This window comes from Centruroides vittatus, unplaced genomic scaffold (assembly GCF_030686945.1).
Source record: "Centruroides vittatus isolate TY-2023 unplaced genomic scaffold, ASM3068694v2 contig_436, whole genome shotgun sequence".
NCBI classification, from domain to species: domain Eukaryota; kingdom Metazoa; phylum Arthropoda; class Arachnida; order Scorpiones; family Buthidae; genus Centruroides; species Centruroides vittatus.
The window spans coordinates 1117368-1137089 of NW_027122237.1; the positions used below are offsets into that span (position 1 = coordinate 1117368).

The 19722-nt window shown below is 34.8% G+C and overlaps 1 protein-coding gene across 2 annotated transcripts in view; it reads right to left on the reverse strand.

Moving 5' to 3' along the window:
• Positions 1-19722, reverse strand: part of l(2)gl (LLGL domain-containing protein l(2)gl) — a 168143-nt gene that overhangs the window by 64821 nt on the left and 83600 nt on the right. For both annotated transcript variants that reach the window (XM_067272309.1, XM_067272310.1), the window contains exon 10: positions 12105-12259. In XM_067272309.1, coding sequence (XP_067128410.1) covers positions 12105-12259 — 155 coding nt within the window. The remainder of the gene's footprint in view (positions 1-12104; positions 12260-19722) is intronic.

A 19722-nucleotide genomic window follows, 5' to 3' on the forward strand; every position in this document is an offset into this window, starting at 1 on the left:
TGCTTGTTATTTGAGGAGTTGAACTTAACCCAGGTCCAATGTCTCGCACACCACCTTCTTCACCTGGCAATAAAGCTTCGTTTTCCGCCAGTAAATGCCATCCAAGCTTACTAACATTGAAATCATCTCGACTAGACGACTATTTTGCATTGCAGGATACCTCTTCTCAACTACCTCAGCATTCTGTGTCTCCTTGAGGAATGTTTCGATACTATTCTATCAAAACTGGAGGAATTGTCATTGAAATCTGACTGGCTGTCTAATTCACATAAGAAGTATGACGAACGTCTATCTCGCCTGGAAGGAAAAATTACTGAACTTTCATCCTTCAAAACTGTATGTATGGATAAATTTTCTCTTCAAAATTATTATATAGACTAGGTACATAACAATTCAAAAAAGGATATTATTATCGTTTCTGGTTTGAGTGGTGATGATGAGGAAATAGTTAATAATGCTAATCGCTTTATTGAATTATTTAAAAGACAGAGCGGAGAGTCTATTCCTTTAGTTAATAGTTATCAAATATTGGGAACTCTGCTTTTTTGTTTAAACTCTGTAGTCAAAATGACAAAAGAGTTGTCTTTAAAAATTTAAAGAAAATTCAGGTGTCACAGTCATACTCGCACATTAGAGTCTTTGACGATTTGTCATACAGATCAAGATTAAGGTGTAGAAAACTGTTGCCTTTCTTTTGCGAAAGCAAAATCTCTGAACAAAAAAGCATTTCTGAAAGCCGACTATCTGATGGTCAATGGTGACAAATTCACCTTTAATTTGGAAACGAATGAACTACAGAAGATTGATACATTTTTAGACAAACCCAGCCAAAAAGGTTAAGTAGAACAACTGCTAACTAGACAAATAAAACTGAAAATGAGGATACTGTCTTGGAATTGCCAAGGAACGTTGGACTTAACAGTAAATGACCAAGAGTTCATTTATTTATTGCAAAATTATGATTTAGTTGCTTTAACTGAGACATGGTTAACTAACTATTACAAACCAGTTCTCTCTATGTTCAACCCAGATTTGTTTCTATATGAACAATTTGGTAAAAAACCAACTGGTCCCGGTTGTTCTTATGGCAGTCTTATTCTTGCAGTTTCCCAAAAACTGGGCTCCTCGGAAATGTTCTTTAACTCCGACAATCTTATGGTGATTAAATTAAATTATGGAAGATTTTTTTGTTCACTTAGTCAAAGTTTGATTATTGTTCTTGTTTATATAAGAATAGATCTTTATGATATTCTGTTTAAAAAAATGGAAGACTTGTTGATGAATTTCTCTGATGATGATATAGTTATTTTAGGAGACACGAATGCCAGAATAGGTGAAAAACTAGACAACTTTTTTGCTGGGAGTAATATTAATGTCCTAAATTCCCGAAAATCTAATGACTTAATATTGAACCAAAGAGGAAAAAGCTTTTTATAACTGATTAAATCGCACAGATTATATATTTTAAATGGTCGATGTGCCTCAGACAATCCGGCTAAATTTACTTTTCTTTCGACAGTTGATCTATCTGTTATAGATCTAATAACAGTAAATGTTAATTTACTAGATAGATTATTGGATTTTAGAATTCTTGATATTTTCAATTCTGATCATTTTCCAATCTCAATTTTATTCGAATTTACGACGGATAGCGTACGGACTCTGAAACTTCCAAAAATTCGTTACATATGGAAACAAGATAAATCGGATGACTATTTATCTTTGGTAAGCTTGCTGTATACCTTGATTAAAACAACCTTTTTGCTGGATGTGCAGAGTTACTATGATGAATTGTTAAAGATTTTGTTGACTTCGGTTTCATGATGTGGGATGGTTAAGAAGAACATTTCCTTATTGCCATTTGAGAAGCAATGGTTTGATCCACAGTGTCTACGTTTAAAGAAATCAAAGAACCAAATACTACAAATGTTTCGAAGAAACAAAACTAGAAACTTCTTGGACGAATATTGTAAATTAAATAAAAGTTACAAGTCCTATGTAAGGCAAAGAAAAAGATTTTTTTGGCTAAAATAAATTCACTATTATTGAAGACAAAAAATACTCGAGATTTTTGGTCACTAGTCAATAAGTTTTAAATTAAGAAACCATGTGAAAATGCTATATCTCCCTCGGATTGGTTAAACTATTTACAAGAGTATTTCGCTGGACCAGATACAGTAATTTATATTGATTTAAGTCTTGATAATAATGTACCTCTTTTGGATGACTTTATTACTCTGAGCGAATTAGATGCTGTAATCAGAAAACTAAGATCATCCAAGGCCTCAGGTTCTGATAATATAAGGAATGAAATGATAAAATGCCCTTCTACAGAAATACTATTGGATATGTTTAATTCCTTTTGGTCTAGGCGCTCCTTTCCACTATCTTGGAAACAAATTGCTTTGAGAATGATATATAAGAAGGGATGTAGGCAGACGCCAACTAATTATAGACCAATCGCTTTAATTAATGTATTTAGAAAGGTCTTTTCAACTATTATTGCAAATTGGCTCTGGAATTGGATGAATGAATTTCATATTGTTACACCTGTTCAAGGAGCATTTGTTAAAAATAGAGGTGTTGAATATAATTTGTTTATTTTGACTGGTCTTATTCAACTATCATTTTCGAGGAAATGAGGGAAACTATATACTGCATTTATTGATCTCAAGAAAGCTTTTGATACAGTTGATCATGATTTGTTATGGTATGAGCTTAGAAGCATTGGTCTTTCTTCGTTTTTTGTCAACTTACTTAAGAGTCTCTTCTCTAATACTAGATATTTTATAGAAACTTTTTCATTTTGTACTGATTATATTGAGTCCAATAGAAAGCTACCTCAAGGAGAACCACTGAGTCCTATCCTTTTTGTTTTGTTTTTGAATGATCTCCCTAAACTTCTGAGAATTCAAAGTTCCATGATACCATTATCTTCTCATGTTGAAATTAACTGTCTTCTTCCGTAGAGGTGGAAAACTTAAAAAAAAAAAAAAACAGATAATTTCATTTAGAAAGCCAGAGATTGGAAATTGTGTCTAATTTTAAATATCTGGGTATTTATTTTTCTTCACATGGTACATTCTCCTATCATTTAAACAAAGAGTTACTTGCTGCAAGATCTAGGATCTCCAATCTCGTCATGTTACTTATTAAAATTAAGGCGTCTTCATTAAATAACTACGTTAAACTACAGTAGAGAGTCGTTAATCTGAACCCCAGTAATCCGAATCACCGGTTATCCAAACGATTTTCAGTTGGACTGTGTCACGCTGAATCAAACGTTTTTGATACTAGATTTACTTCTAAAGTATAATTTTCATGTTTTTATATTCTTCAATATATTTATTTTGTTTGTACAAAATAAAGAAATAATTTTTAACGATACAATAGCCTCGACTATTATTATAAAAATTTTCGTTAGGCTTAAAATCAACGAAAATTCAACATGAAGCGACACGCAACGGAAAAAAATTCAACACGAAGCGATATGTAACAAAGAAAAATTTGAACATCAGACAGCTTAATATATTTTTTCATACATAATCGGTTATCCGAACAAATCACTAATCCAAACAACCCCTGTAACCAACTGATTCGGATTAACGACTCTCTGCTGTATTTGATTCTTTGATTGGACCAAGTATATTTTATGCTTTCCCAGTTTGGGGTGGTCTTTTAGTGGACAAGTTTAAACCGATACAGTTATTCTACTTTAAGCGGGTGTTCCATATTAACAGATCTGTCTCGGGGTCTGCATTGAGAATGGAATTGGGAAGACCTCCCCTCGCAATTGGATTGGTGATAAAATTGTTTAAATTTTGGAGAAAACTACTTGACCTACCGGAAGACGTTTATTGAAAATTGACATATACAAGACTTTCAAAGATGGATGGTAATTCCTTTTTGAAGCCATGGCCTGCTATTGCTAAAAGATTATTAAATAATATAGGATTGTCATATAGCTGTGTGTGTTTAAGTGAGAGTCTGTTCTTTCTGGATCGTGATCAACGACTGAGAGACCTATATTGGTTCAGGATGTTCAATATTTGACTGAAAGAGGTTGAAACAGTGAAATCTTCCTTAATGGAATGTGGAGTCCAGTGCCTTATTTATTGTCCGGTTTGAGTTATAAACTAAAGTCATTTGGTGACCAATTTAGACTAAATAGGTTCTCCATAAACCTAAATGGTAAATCAATTAATATCTCGGACGAATCAGAATGTTCTTTTTGTGGATCAGCAGTGATGGATATGAGAAAACACCTTCTTGATTCTTGTAACTTTTTTTGGATACCTGAGCTGCTACACTGCCATCTGATTTTTGTTATCAAATTATATTCGGTGATAATTTTTCCATGCTAACTTTGTATAAATTATACAATTTTTTTGTTCATGTAACTAACTTAAAACAATAATGTTCTTTTAACCCCCTTTGTAATAACAACAGTTATATGAAATAATAAAGATTGATTGATTGATATTTTATAATATATTGATTTTTTCAGAAAAATTTTAATTTTTAATAATTTTTTTGAATGTATATTTATGTTATGTGTAATTGTTGTTCAAAAATATTTACCCTTATTTTAAAAATTTTTTTAACATGGCTTTATTTCAAACTCTGAAAAGTTCTGTTCAGTGTTCCATTCAGAATTCTTTCACCTAAAGATGACAAATACACTCACTAAAAGTGCAGGCATTTAAGAATTTAATAAAATTCTTTCATGTTTAATGCCATAAGACAATCAGAAATAAGTAACTAATAAACTAATAACATTCCTATACTGAACAGTCAGCACTGAAAATTTGAAACTAACAAAAGATAGGTTGAAAAGTTCCCTCAATGAAATGTATAAATTTAATAAAATTGGACAAAACATCAGTTGTTTGACATTAGAGAATCTTAAAATAAAACTATATAAAAGAAAAAGCATTCAGTGAAATTTTAATATGAAAATATAAACTGAAGAACTCTGATTCATCCACATTTTCTAAACTGGTTGACTAATGTTTGACAATTTCTGATGAGTTTACTGGATGATTTTTGTATGGCAACAGCTTAATTATCATGATGTTTCCTTTGTAGAATCAGTCAATTTGCACATTTAAACATTCTGGTTTACATTGGTTCCCTTCAGTTTGTCCATAAGTGAGCATAGTTTTAGAAAAATATCTTGTAACAGCATGAATAATGTGGATAATTTTTGTTATATTTGTAAAGAAGAACTGACATTTACTTTACAAAAATATCACTCCACTGGTATGTATGACATATTTCTATTTTGATTATAAGATCACCAATCATACAACCAAAGTGGAGACAACATGATAAGAAATTGGCTCAAACAGTTGTTGCAACTGATTGAGTCCAACTATGCAACAGTTGCTGTTATCACTGTAGGGAAGGAACCCAAAGGTCAGACAACTGTTATTTTTGGATGGCATCTCCATTCAATAAAGGTCTTCTGAGAAGAAAATATAAATCATAAATTATAACAATATTTCATCTGTAACTTGATGCTGAGCTATCAACAAATATAAATCTAGATTTCTTGTTGAGTACAGATAAAGTTTCCTCATAAGCCAGAATGAACTTAATGATCTATCAATAGAATGAAACCTAGAACTGCCTAAAAATAAAGTTAGTTAGTTAGTTAGTTAAGGTTTATTGGCACAAGGGCCACACGGGCCAAGCTGCGCCACGACTTATGGTATATATAAGTACATAAATAACAATAAAAATGAACAAAACAAAAAACTAATAACAAAAATGTACAACAGTTAAACTGTGTATAACAACAAGATGTATATAGATATGAATAAATAAATAATTAAATCTCTCTATAAATATTTGTAACTTTTAGAAAGTTCAATAATTTATCAACATTTGGCCTCTGGCCCAAAATCTCTTTAAAACTTGCATTTCCAAAATGCTGCCTACGAATCCGTTCAGAGGCGATGCAATTGCTCAGTATGTGCTTAACACTTACATTACAGTTGCAATACTGACATACAGGCTGGTCATCACCCTTTAAAAGGTATTGATGAGTCAGTCGAGTATGTCCAATTCTCAAACGAGTAAGAATGACTTCAGATCTCCTATCATACCGTTTGTTGTGTGTCCAATTTTCTAGTATAGGTTTGATCTCGTAAAGTTTATTGTGGACTTGTTCATTCCACACATTTTGCCATCTCTCTGCTAGTCGTTTTTTAACGACCAGCTTCAAGTCACCTCCTTCAATAAACATTGTATGCTGAGAAGGACTTGCTGACTTTGCAGCTGCATCAGCTTCTTCATTCCCTCTTATACCTACATGGCCTGGGACTTAACAAAATTTTATAAAGAAATTCCTCGCAAAAAGATGGCAAATCAGCTTACGAATTTTAATCACTATGGAGTGAGAACTAGGTTCATACGAGATCAAAGCCTGAAGTGCACTAACTGAGTCAGTGTAAATCACGCAGCAATGATGACCTTTCCTATTTATATACTTTAGGGCTAAATAAATAGCCTGCAACTCCGCAGTAAAGATGGAAGAAATCGAAGCTATTTGTTCTGCCACAATTTCGTCTTGGCAGACAAAGGCTAAGCCAACATAGTCATCCGATTTAGATCCATCTGTGTATATAGGAATTAAATTCCTGTCACGATGTTGAATTTCTGCGAAGTGCTGTCTATAGACATAGTCTGGGGTGGTTTCTTTTGGAAACTGCTTTAAGCTTAAATCAACATTTATCACTGGGATTAACCAAGGGGAAATACTATTAACCTCAACCTGTGAAATGTTGCTTGTGTCCAGGTCAATCGTGCTGCTTACATTCTCCATTCTTATGTCGAATGTAGGGACACTACTTGGGCGAGCTGCAAATAATCTTTTCAGCTGACTATCTGAACAATCAGCTAAAAGTTTATTTTGAGATCTCTGTTTAATGTAATAAAAAAGAGACAACTGTTCTCTCCTAAGAGATAGTGGAGGCTCATGAGCATCCACATACAAACTTTGAACAGAGAAGTTCGAAATGCACCACTGCACAAACGCAATGCTTGATGGTGGATTGGATCCAGCATCCGAAGAGTAGATTCTCGCGCAGAGCCATACACAACACATCCATAGTCTAGCTTAGAGCGAACAAAAGCCCTATATATCCTGAGCATTGAACATTTGTCTGCTCCCCAAAATGAGCAGCAAAGAACCTTTAAAAGGTTCAGAGCTTTTAGACATCTACTCTTCAGATTGCGCAAGTGAAGCAAAAATGTCAATTTATGGTCAAACACAACACCCAAAAATTTCGCCTCGTTGACCATTGGGATTTTAACCCCATTTAGGTGTATTTCCGGATCCAGGTGCAAACCACGCCTTCGGCAAAAATGGATACACGAGGTCTTCTCTACATTAAAACTAGAAACCATTGGTCTTGGACCAATTGTCGATGCGATTTAGGGAGGTTTGCAGTTGTCTCTCGATGAAACCCATATTACTAGACTGGCAGGAGATCTGAAAGTCATCCACATACAGAGAGTGTTTCACACTGGGAGGGAGACACTTAGCTATGCTATTAATTTTAATTAGGAACAGAGTTACACTCAAAATAGAACCTTGAGGAACACCCTCTTCTTGTGTGAAAGGCCTAGACAAAGTGTTGCCCATCCTGACTTGGAATCTTCGATTCTGTAGGAAGTTTTCTTATAAAAATTGGCAAATTACCCCGCAGTCCAAATTCATGCAGATCACGGAGTATTCCGTATCGCCAGCAGCGATCATAGGCCTTCTCTATATCGAAAAACACAGACACTAAGTGCTGTCGTCTAATGAACGCTTCGCGTATAGATGTTTCAAGGCTTACTAAATTGTCTGTGGTACTTCTGTTCCTACGAAATCCGCTCTGATGTAAAGAAAAGTAGCTCTTTTCCTCTAAGAGAAACATCAGACGTCTGTTTATCATTCTTTCGAAAAGTTTACAGAAGCAACTCGTAAGGGAGATTGGTCTGTAATTAGAGGGATTCTTGTAATCTTTGCCTGGTTTGGGAATGGGAATAATAATTGATAGCCTCCAAGAGTCAGAGAAAGTATGTTCTGTCCATATTCTGTTAAACAGATTTAGAAGATTACTAAGGGAGTTTTCTGACAGATTTTTAATCATGCTGTAATGGATTTTATCCGGGCCTACAGCAGTACTCCCCGAGCGAGAGATCGCTGTATGTAATTCAACTCTGGAGAATGGCACATTATATTCTTCGTTAGATGAGGAAAAGAAATTTAAACTTTGTTTTTCTCTTTGAGCTTTATAAGCTTGAAAATTCCTTGTGTACATTGTATTGCTAGATGACGAAGAAAACGTTTCACCCAACAAATCAGCAATACCCTGTATATCACTGATTATTGTGCCATTATTTTCCAGCATGGACAGTGTGTGGGAAGCATATTTCCCATTAATTTTATTGATTTTATCCCAGACTGCTTTTGAGCTAGTGGAAGATGTTATGCTAGAAACATACTTCCTCCAAGAATCCCTTTGGCTTTGCCTCCTTATTTTCCTGGCATTGGCCTTTGCTTTATTAAAAGCAATCAAATTGCTAGCAGTGGGGTATCTTCTAAAAATACCCCATGCTTTCTTTTGCTTTGTAAATGCTGCCTTGCAATTCTGATTCCACCATGGTTTCGGATGCTTTGGATAACTGGTTGATGTTTTTCCCATTGTTTTTTCAGCTGCCTGAATAATACTGGAAGTGACAACTTCGACTGCATCATTGATATCAGCAGTATTGACCATTTCCTCAGTGATGTTAGCCAAAGAGGAAAATGCAGGCCAATCTGCCGTTTCAAGTTTCCAGCGTGGTGGACGGGCTGTTTCACAGCTTTCTCTACCTCGATATTTTAAAAATATTGGGAAGTGGTCGCTGGAAAGTGGATTAGATCCAACCTCCCATGTAAACGCTGAAAACAAGTTTGGACTAGCTAATGATAAATCAATGGCAGTGAATGTTCTTGTTGGGGCATGGAAGTATATCACTTCTCCGGTATTAAATATATACAGTTGGTGATTGCCTATAAATCTCTCAATGGCCCTGCCACGACGATTGATGTCGGGGCTGCCCCACATTGGATTGTGGCCATTAAAATCACCGAGTAAAAGAAATGGAGTTGGCAGCTGTTCAACCAAGTCATCCAATTCATTTTCATTGACTCCGACATCTGGCGGCAAGTATATGGAACAAACTGTGACAGTAACACCAATTGAAATTCTGACTGCCACAGCTTGCAGCTCTGTTGTAATTTGTACCGGTAAGGACGGGATACGGTTTGAAACCAGTACAGCCACACCTCCACTGGCGCGGTTGTGGCTGTTGTCATCCTTACGGTAGAGATCGAATCCTTTTAAAGAAATTCTTTCTCCAGATTTCAAATGTGTTTCCTGGAGTGCCACGCAGAGAGATGAGGTAGAGTATGTCAGGTGTTTAACGTCAGAGAAGTTGTTGCGAAGACCACGACAGTTCCATTGGATTATTTTGTAATCCATTATGTGTTTGTTGAGGCAGCATTTTTTGTGAAGGTATCCCTCTTTAACTTCACAGATGATTTTCCTTTTGAAGGTGACGTTGGTTGTGTCACCTCCATATTATTCTCTTCATCAGAGATATCAGAGAACTCACTCATAGATTGAGCCTCTGGTTTTTTAGATTTAGAGAGAGCTACTTTTACTCTCTGTTTGTTTAGTGGGTTCTTAGCAGCCTTTTTAGAACCCAGGTTTCTTGTTGTGACCCCTGTTTTAGGTAGGGGTGTTTTTGCTTTTACATTCTCTTTTTCTGGTGTTTCTTTTATTGGGATCAATAGACATTTCGCATGGCGAGTAAGAGATTCTGTTGGGGAAACTGAAATATCCGTTTGGACTTCACATGTCTTTGTGGATTTCAAAACAGCTGCAAATGTTTTTTGTTTCAATGGTGCACTTGAAGTGACCATGCGCCGAGCCTCTGGGTAAGGTATGTTGCTAACTGTTTTTACTCATTGGATTTCTTTCTCTATCTGCCATGCAGGGCATTTCCGAGAGTAGGCAGGATGGGCATCTTTGCAATTCACACAGCATGGAGTATTGGTACACTCAGTGCTCTGGTGACCTTCAGTTCCACACTGTGCACATATGTTCTTTCCTCGGCAGGATGTTTGAGAATGTCCAAACCGCTGGCATTTGAAGCAGCGCAGTGGGTTTGGAACATATGGTCGAACTGGGCATCGAAGATATCCCGCAGTCACGAATGATGGCAATGTCGGCTTTCCGAAAGTGAGAATAAGATGTTTAGTTGGTATCAACTTGCCATCACGACGGATGGAGATGCGTCGGACAGCAATGACACCTTGATCTGCAAGACCGATCTGGATATCTGATTCATCTTCAGACATCAGATCGATCTCAGATATCACACCACGTGATGAGTTCAAATTTGCGTGTGGTGTGATGGTGACTGTTATGTCTCCTAGAGATGTCATTTTTAAAAGCTTTGCTGACTGTTGAGAGGAGGCTGCTTCTATCAGTAAGTCCCCTGACCTCAACTTTTTGAATTAGGAAAGGGGAACACTTGGACATAGATTTTTCAGTAGTACTATGTACTATTAGGTAGGTTGGTTGGTTAGATGAACTGACCTCCTTTGCTGATAATACATCAGTCCTTGTGATTTTTGATTTTGTTGAATCCATGTTTAAAAATAACTATTCAGCTCCTAGTGACCCCACCCACCATGGGGCCCAACAAGGGGATGCCGTCACATGGGAGACTCCCATAGACCGTCACACCAGGGTTTCCCAGGAGCTATAGCCTCACAATGCAGTCAGGAAGAGCACATCTTGCCTGACGTGTCCGCCCGGTCTGCATCGATCGGTTGACTCCAAGCCGAGGTCAACAATGACTCAACGACCAGCCGATTGACTCAAACGAAGTCTGATTTGAGCCTCCCGTTTATCCGAAGCAGGGGCCAAAGCAGTGTGTTGGGGACGTTATGTTGCCCCTCAACTACCAAGATCCCCCTTTCCGGCATACGGGACACCACGCACGGCAAACACGTGGGTGGGCGTTCAGATCCCAGGGATAGTAAAGAAGGGTTACTAAACCATCTCTGGGAGGTCCCCTCACCACGGACAGGAACCCACATCGAGGGGCCTAAAAATAAAGCTGAGCTGCTAGTTTCCAGCAGGTCAAAGCAATGGAAACTCTTGAAAGAAGACATATCAGTGATACCCATTTTTTACTGTCATTTTTTAAAATGGATGATAATCTTGTCTTCTGTAGTGATGTAAATGGGCTTATTGGCAGCCATTGTTTTAAGCTAAAATCCATATGAATGAACAACTGTTCAGTGGTTCTTCCTAGACAAGCCAGAAAACTTTTTTACATACGAGAATTAATTATCTTCTGTTCTTCACTCACATGTATCAACAACATCCATGTAAGTGAGGAATGCTACCCTATGATAACACATGGGAATACCAGGGAATAGGTTAAGCAACATATCTTGGGTCAAAACATGATTACCTTGACCTGTCAAGTCATCATGTTGATATCTCATTTCTGCATCAGAACATTTTTGACACTAGATGTTGTTAGGTGGCATAATTTTTATATTAAAACTAACTTCTGAAATATAATTTTCTTTTTGTTTTTACATTTATTAATATGTCTATTTTGTTTGTGCAAAATAAAAAAAATATTTTGGACGATACAATAGCGATTATCTTTTTCTAAAACGTGAAATTTTTGTTAGGCATAACATCAACAAAAATTCAACCTGGAGTGACATGCAATGAAAAATATTTCAACATGAAATAGGCTAAGGTAAAGCATTCATTCAATGTAAAAATGATGTTGATATTATCAGTTTTGTGTCATGCAACAAATTAAAATTCAAATATAATGAAATAAATCTAGATTCACAAAGTGTTATTGAATATATATTGGATCAGATAATTTCTATACCAATCAATCACTTGTAAAAATAAGATCATTAAATATTTTATTTTGAAATTAAATTATTTAATTATTGTTATTTTTAATCTTAATTAATGAATTTCATATTTTAATTAATATGAAAAGCATATATTTTTAATTACCTGAATTTTCACCCATATTAGATATGGTAAAAAAATCAATGACTTTTGAAGTGAAATCTAGCACTTGATGACGATCTCCATGCATAACAGTAACTGTATTTCTTTCACCAAAAGTAGCACGAGGCATGCCACCAGAAAATATTATAAAATCATCTCTGCAAAAAATAAATACCAATTTTAAATCATCCAGATTATAACACTATAAATATAACACATTAGTAACTCTGGCATGACATAAAATATTTTAATTCGTTTTACAAATAAAAAATTACATGAATTATAATTTTTAGATTAATTAATTTTATATATATTAAAATTAATTTAATAATGATAAAAATAAACAGCAGATTATAAAACAACACTCATTATTTCTTTCTTTATATTTGTTATATATTTGAAATAATTATCTTCATCAACCCTATAAATTTATCCTCTGTATGGAACATTTGGTACATAAAAGATTACAAGAGCATCGATATAATACAGGGTGCGGCCGAAAAAACATTCTGATTTGGAACAACAATAAAAAAAAAATACAAAGCAAGATAGAGAAAAAAATCTTTTATACATGATAAGTACACAGTATGTCATTGTCATCCATTAGGTTTTGAAGAATACATCAGTTAAATGGCGACCATCAATGTCGATGCAGTTTTGAAGTCTTTTTCGGAAATTTTGCATTGATCTGTGGACCAGGTCCAGCGGAATCACCTTGATTTCTTGCAAATTTGTTGGTCGGTGTTGGTACACTTTTGATTTGAGATAGCCCCACAGAAAAAAAATCACATGGGGTCAAATCTGGCAAACGCAGTGGCCAACCAATATCACCCTGTAAAGAGAAAAGATGGCCCAGAAACAAGTTTCTGAAAATTCCAAGTGACCTTCTAGAGGTATGCGACGTGGCACCATCTTGCTGAAACCATACATCTTCCGGATCATGATCGTCAAGTAAACCGTTAACTAATGGACGAAGAAAATTTTCAAGCAATTGACAATAGCACTCTGACATTACTGTCACTGTAACACAGCCCTCTTCAAAGAAATAAGGACCCCACACCGAAATCACCTAAGGCACACCAAACTAACTTTTAGACTATGAAGTGGTCACTGGTGGAGTTCTCAAGGATTACTGTCAAACCAGTACCTAAAGTTCTGTTTGTTGACCATCCCCGATAAATGAAAATGGGCTTCGTCACTAAAGATCAGTACCGTTGTGGGGGGAATGCTCTGCAGAATATCCTGACACAAAGTTTTACGGATTGCATAGTCCCTATCATTCAACTCCTTGAACGACCATTATTTTGTAGGGATGCATGTGGAGCGAGCTGTGTAAAAGTCTGCGGAGACTTCGATCAGACATGTTTCATGCAGCTGCATGTTTGCGTGCAGATTGCTTGGGAGACTGCTGTATGGAAGCTCTAGCAACTTCCACATCTTCTGGTCTTGTTACGCTTCTAGAACGACCAAGACTCTTTCTTTTTAAAGCTGAACCTGTTCGTCTAAAATTTGAAACCAACAACAAATTGTTGGTGCAGCCGGAACCGGATCATGATACCCAAGCTGAAAGCGTATTCGGAAGGCCCGTTGCGTCATTATCACAGATTCACCGTTCGTAACAAACTCTTCAACAACAAAAGCATGATGCTCTCCACTCCACGCCATGACGATAACTACAAATGGCATGCACAAACAGATCAAAAGAGACCACGCCTACTGCTGTACCCCTATTATGAGCGAAGCAACGCTTCTGCCAAATCAGAACATTCTTTCTGCTGCACCCTGTACAATGTATAAAAAAAAAAAAAAAAAAAAAAAAAACACACCACCACCCTATTTATTTACGCTACAGAAAATGATGTGCAACTTGACATTCAAAATGTGACTCTGATCAGACAATCCATGTAAAATAACCATAGCAGGGCTTTTGAAGCTTTAGAAATCTACAAAGCTAACTTGATGGGCAATTGCATTAACTTCAGATGAAAAAACATGTAAAATGCTTGGCAATACTTTTATGATAAACCAAGCAATACCAACACACATTATATTGGGTTGTTCGGAAAGTTCGTAGCGATTTTTGATAGCCGACAGTTGAGACACCGATTGACGCAAAAATGATTAGAATTGTACAAACCAATGAATATTACGATAAATGACCTTGAGACGCGTCCGTTACAAAAAAACCGTTAAGATTATTCAAATAGCGTTTAATTTGGCTCATTGCAAAAATGGATGCGAACAACATGCATTATCGACACTTGTTTCTTTTCTTTTTTCGTAAATGCAAAAATGCTGTACAAACAGCAAAAAAGATATGTGATGTTTATGGTGGGAGTGCTGTATCAGAATCAACTGTTCGAAAGTGGTTTGCAAAATTTAAAACGGGTAATTTCAGCCTTGAAGATGCTCCTCGCTCAGGAAGACCTCCTGTTATTGAAGAGGACCAAATCAAAGCATTATTGGATGAAAACCCTCATTACACAACTCGAGAGATTGCAGACATAGTGAAGTCATCAAACAGTACTGTATTTCAACATCTAAAGAAGCTCGAATACGTGAATCGTTATGACATTTGGATACCTCACGACTTAATGGAAAAAAACTTACTGGATCGCATCTCCATTTGTGATTCTCTTGAAAGACGAAATGAAAATGACCCTTTTCTGAAGCGTTTAGTGACAGGTGATGAAAAGTGGATCATTTATAACAACATCAGCCGAAAACGATCGTGGGGTAAAAAAAATGAATCACCATTAAAAACTCCAAAGGCCGGTCTTCATCCAAAGAAGGTCATGCTCACTATCTGGTGGGATTGAAAAGGAATCCTGTACTACAAGCTGCTTCCACAGAATCAAACAATTGATTCTGATAAGTATTGTTCCCAATTGGATAAGCTGAACATGGCAATTAAAGAAAAACGTCCGGAACTGGCCAATAGAAAAGGCATTGTGTTTCACCAAGATAATGCCAGACCTCGCACGTCTTTACGAACACGCCAAAAATTATTGGAACTAGGCTGGGATGTTTTACCCCACCCCCCTTACTCACCCGACCTTGCCTCGTCGGACTACCATTTGTTCCGTTCTCTACAAAATTCCCTTCATGATAAAAACTTTGATACTTTGGAAGCTTGCAAAAACCACGTGGATCAGTTTTTTGCGGAAAAAACTGGAAAGTTCTACGAAGAGGGTATCATGAAGCTGCCCCATAGATGGCAACACGTCATTAAAAACAATGGCGCATGCATAATGGAATAAAAGTATATTTTTAGTATTAAAACAATTTCTTTTATTTCTCTTAAAAATCGCTACGAACTTTCCGAACAACCCAATATATTATTTTTGTGGTATATGCAGGGTTCCTACTCAAATTCTTGTTTTGAATTCCCTGACTTTCCCTGACCAACTTTGTCCAAATTCGCTGACCCTCACATTTCTTACAGTGTGGAATATCGACATAATGAAACAGCATTTTATTTACCATGAACATTGATTGAGTATATCTATCCCTCTTTTTTGCACAGTTGATATGTTTCAAAGACTGCCACATTAAAAAAATACAGTACATACCGGTATATCTTGTAGAAAAATGTTTGATAGAATCCAAAACTTTAATGTAATGAAAAAATAAGCAACAAATGAAACACGAGCTTTTTATTTTATCATTACTTATCATTATTATTTGTATGTAAATCTAGTAAATACAAGATAGCATAAAATTAACAAATGGTATTTGATATACAGTACAAATAGTACTGTACTGTGCTTAAAATGAACTCTTGACTTAGAAACACGTAATTTTAAAACCAATCTTTCAACAAAAAGAGTAACTTTTTTTTAAACAGCAACATAATTTTAACAAAAAGTTAAATTTAAAAATTTTCAAATAAAGCATTTTTTCCCTCAAAAAAATTGATCATGTAAAAAAAGAATTAGTTTTCTTTTGTCAACCACATTATATACAATCTATTTTTACACAATTTTAAAATAAAGAGGGATAGGTATAAGTTTACAGTATAGCTTCTCTAACAAATGTATCTAATTTATTGTAAAATCTTTTTATTTTTACAAAATGGACAATCAAAATACAGAGAAACTTCTTAGTATTAATTCTCTTTTTTTCAAAATACAGATAATTAGAAAATAAAAAATTAATTACAATTCACAAAATAGAAGAACTATTAATGTAGTTTTAACTTTTTCTCCTCAAGTGTATTTATTTTCATTTCAATCTCTTTTTCTTCCTTTTCATGATCTTTTCTTAACATTTTCTTGTGTTGTTTTAAATCCTTAAGTTGTTGTGTAAGTTTTCTTTTTTCTTCAGCCCTCAATGCCTGCTGCTTCTGAATATCTTTTTTCTGTTGCAGAGATGCAGTATATAGCTGTCTAGATCCTCTGACTGTTAACAACATTTTCTGGTCTATATTTATTTGATCAACACCACTGGCAAAATGGATCCCATCATAAACTAAGCATTGAGCAACTAAACTTTCTTCCTTAAGATTTTCACTCAACAGTGATTTGTTAACTGAAAAACCACTCTCAACACTTGCATTCCCATGTGAGAAAGAAAGAGAAATTTTGATAATAGACCATAGATCTTGCAGTTGCCTATCATCCTTCATAATTTCACAATAAAATGTGTCCAGACCATCATCATCACTCCTTTCAGATATGAAGTCCTCAAACTTTGTAGAATAGGGTTTTATGGATACTTTATTGCAGAGTATATTATATTGTTCTTTTGCTTTGACAGCACATCTTTCATCAATCCTGTTTGTATCATGTAGAATCTCCAGTAAAGCATTGAAATACAATTTTCCAACATTTGATTGCATTTTAATAATTTCTGGGTCTAAGCTGCTCAAAGCCTTCACACATTTGTACTTGACAGGTCCCTTCTCAATAATCTTCTGTGTCATCACTTTCAGCACTTTATGACAATCTCTTATAAAACACAGAATATCTTTATCGCTTACTTTCAATTCTTTTAAAACCTTTTTTACTCCAAAACCAATATCCAAATTCTTAAGATGTACCAAGTTTTCATTAGCATTTAAATCTATTTTTAGAAACTGCTTGTCGGTGACCCTGTCATTTTTCACAAACTTTCTCATCAGATTCATTAATAATTGAACAACTGCTTTATAAAGATAAGGTGCAAGAGGTTTGTTGCTCTGAAATCGGGTGAGAAAGCTCTCACTTTGTGTACATATTGACTGAAAAAATAAAAGTTTAACTTTAATAAAGGGGTCATTGAGTGCCTGTCTCAAGAATGTAGCCACCTTGCTGTCTTTCAACTTTGTACTGTTGTTTATGTATGTCTTCACAGATTCAATAACTTCTGCTGCACGTTCTAAGCACTCTCCATTCTCCAACCACCTTGTTGAACCAAACTTTTTGGGAAACAATCTGCTTCCACTTATAGCAATGTATTCAGCACGCCGAGTGGGTGAGTCTTTTAGCAAATAGTACAAATTCCGTAGCAGTGGTAACAAATTCCAATCTACTACTTTAAAACCAGCTTTTACAGCACCATGGACTACATGTAAACCACATGTTTCCATTCTCACAAATGATTTACCAACATTCTGTGTCTCCATGTGATCTTCTAATTTATTCAGAAAACTTATGTTTACATTTGGTCCGTCCATACAGATATGAAGAATTTTTGCTAGATCAAGATGAGTGTCTGAAAGGCAATTGAGAAATGCAGAGAGAAGATCATCTGCTGTACTATGATCCAGAAAGACACTATTTAAATATCTGGTCATAACCTTATCTTTACTCTCATCCCAGTGTTTTATCACAAGATCCATTTGAGTTCTTTGAGCAACTTTGTTTAGTGATTCGTCAAAGGAGATAGTAATATTATCACAACTTTTAACACCATCAATCAATTTTTCTCTGAAATAACGGGCTAGGCCATAATTTATTATATAGGAAGCTTTATCTGGACCCAATTAAAACTGTGTGGCTATAGAACAGGAAACATTTTTTTGAAAATGTTTTTAATATCAGCGTATGAATTGAGTGACATCTTTTTCTTTACAACTGCCAATGCCCAAGTTATCTCTGCTTTTATTACATCATCTTTTATCACAAAAGGTGTCAATGTGCTGCGAAGAAATGTTGATTTGATGAGAGACTGTTCATTAATGATCTTAGATTTTTCTTCCACAACAGAAGCCGTTTCACACACATTTTGTTGACTATTAGAAGAGTTTGAATTTGTTGGGGTTAAAAACCTTACCAGCGAAGTTTGTTCCGACTTCGATCTTTTATTTCAACATGACTAGAACTATTTGCATGAGATATTAATGCACGCTTTCCCATATTACTTAACGAGAAAACTTTACAACAAATGCGGCAAAATGCTTTTGTGTCATCTTTTACAGTTCCTAACCAGGAATTGAATTCTGGATGAATAGCTGGATCTAGCCTTTGGAGATTAAACCTCGTTTGTTTCCGTGCCATTATAATTTAAGAATGTAGAAAAACACAAACCTCGAACAATATTATTAAAAGACAGATGAACCAGATCAGATAGCAATGTGTAAAGACTTGTTTTGTCACAATACTAAGTACAACATTCTATTAATTAAAAGTAGTGTTGCCAACCAACTCAAAATTCAAATTTACAGCTAGACATTTTTTAATAAAAATACTCAAATCATACTGTTTCCATTAGAACTGTTTGGTTTTTTTAGCTAGATTGTTCATAAATCCACTAAATTAGCTGAATTGGCAACTCATTAAAAGAAAAGAAAAATGTTCCATTGCCGCCATTTTGATTTCGGTTTTTATGTAAAGCCAGAGTTTTAATAATTATTTTTAATAATTTTTATTTATTATTTATTTAATTTTGCATTAAATTTCATCTTTTCATAAAATTTTTTTAATAATTCAGACAAAATTTATTTATTTTAACCCTTAATTACAATTCTTATAATTATTGCAAATCATATCACAAACCATCTTTCTCACTTTTATAGCAAATTTTAATTAAATGAACTAATATTATAGAATTTAAATAAAATAAAATAAATACAGAAATAAACATCAAACGAAATTACAATTATACATTAATAAAATATAGAAGTTCAGTGCATAGAATCCTAACTATAAAATCTCATTCTTTTGCAACATAACTATAAAAATAGTTTTGGTGTTGTTTCGCACTAAGATACTAAAAAATTAAAATACATTTGATTAATTTTTTTTTAAATTTACCAGCTTTTTAAATTTATAATTAATTATAAGCAAGTTAACATTGGTTAAACTATTGGATTATCTAGTTCACTGTTTCTCAACCACCGGTCCGTGGACATTCTTGATCGGTCCGCAGAGAATTTTTACCGCTCTGCATTAAAAATTTTCTTATTGAAAAAAATAATGATAATTTAATAAATAAAAATTTTATAATGTATAAATGATAATAATAATTTTACAATTTACTTCTGTAGTAATTCTTTAATATATAGTAAAGTTTTTTGTTAAAACACCACCGGTCCGCAAAATTTTTTTCACAAATTTTATCGGTCCGCGAGCCAAAAAAGGTTGAGAAACGCTGATCCAGTTGATTTTCAAAACTATAACTACAGTATATCTATTACAGG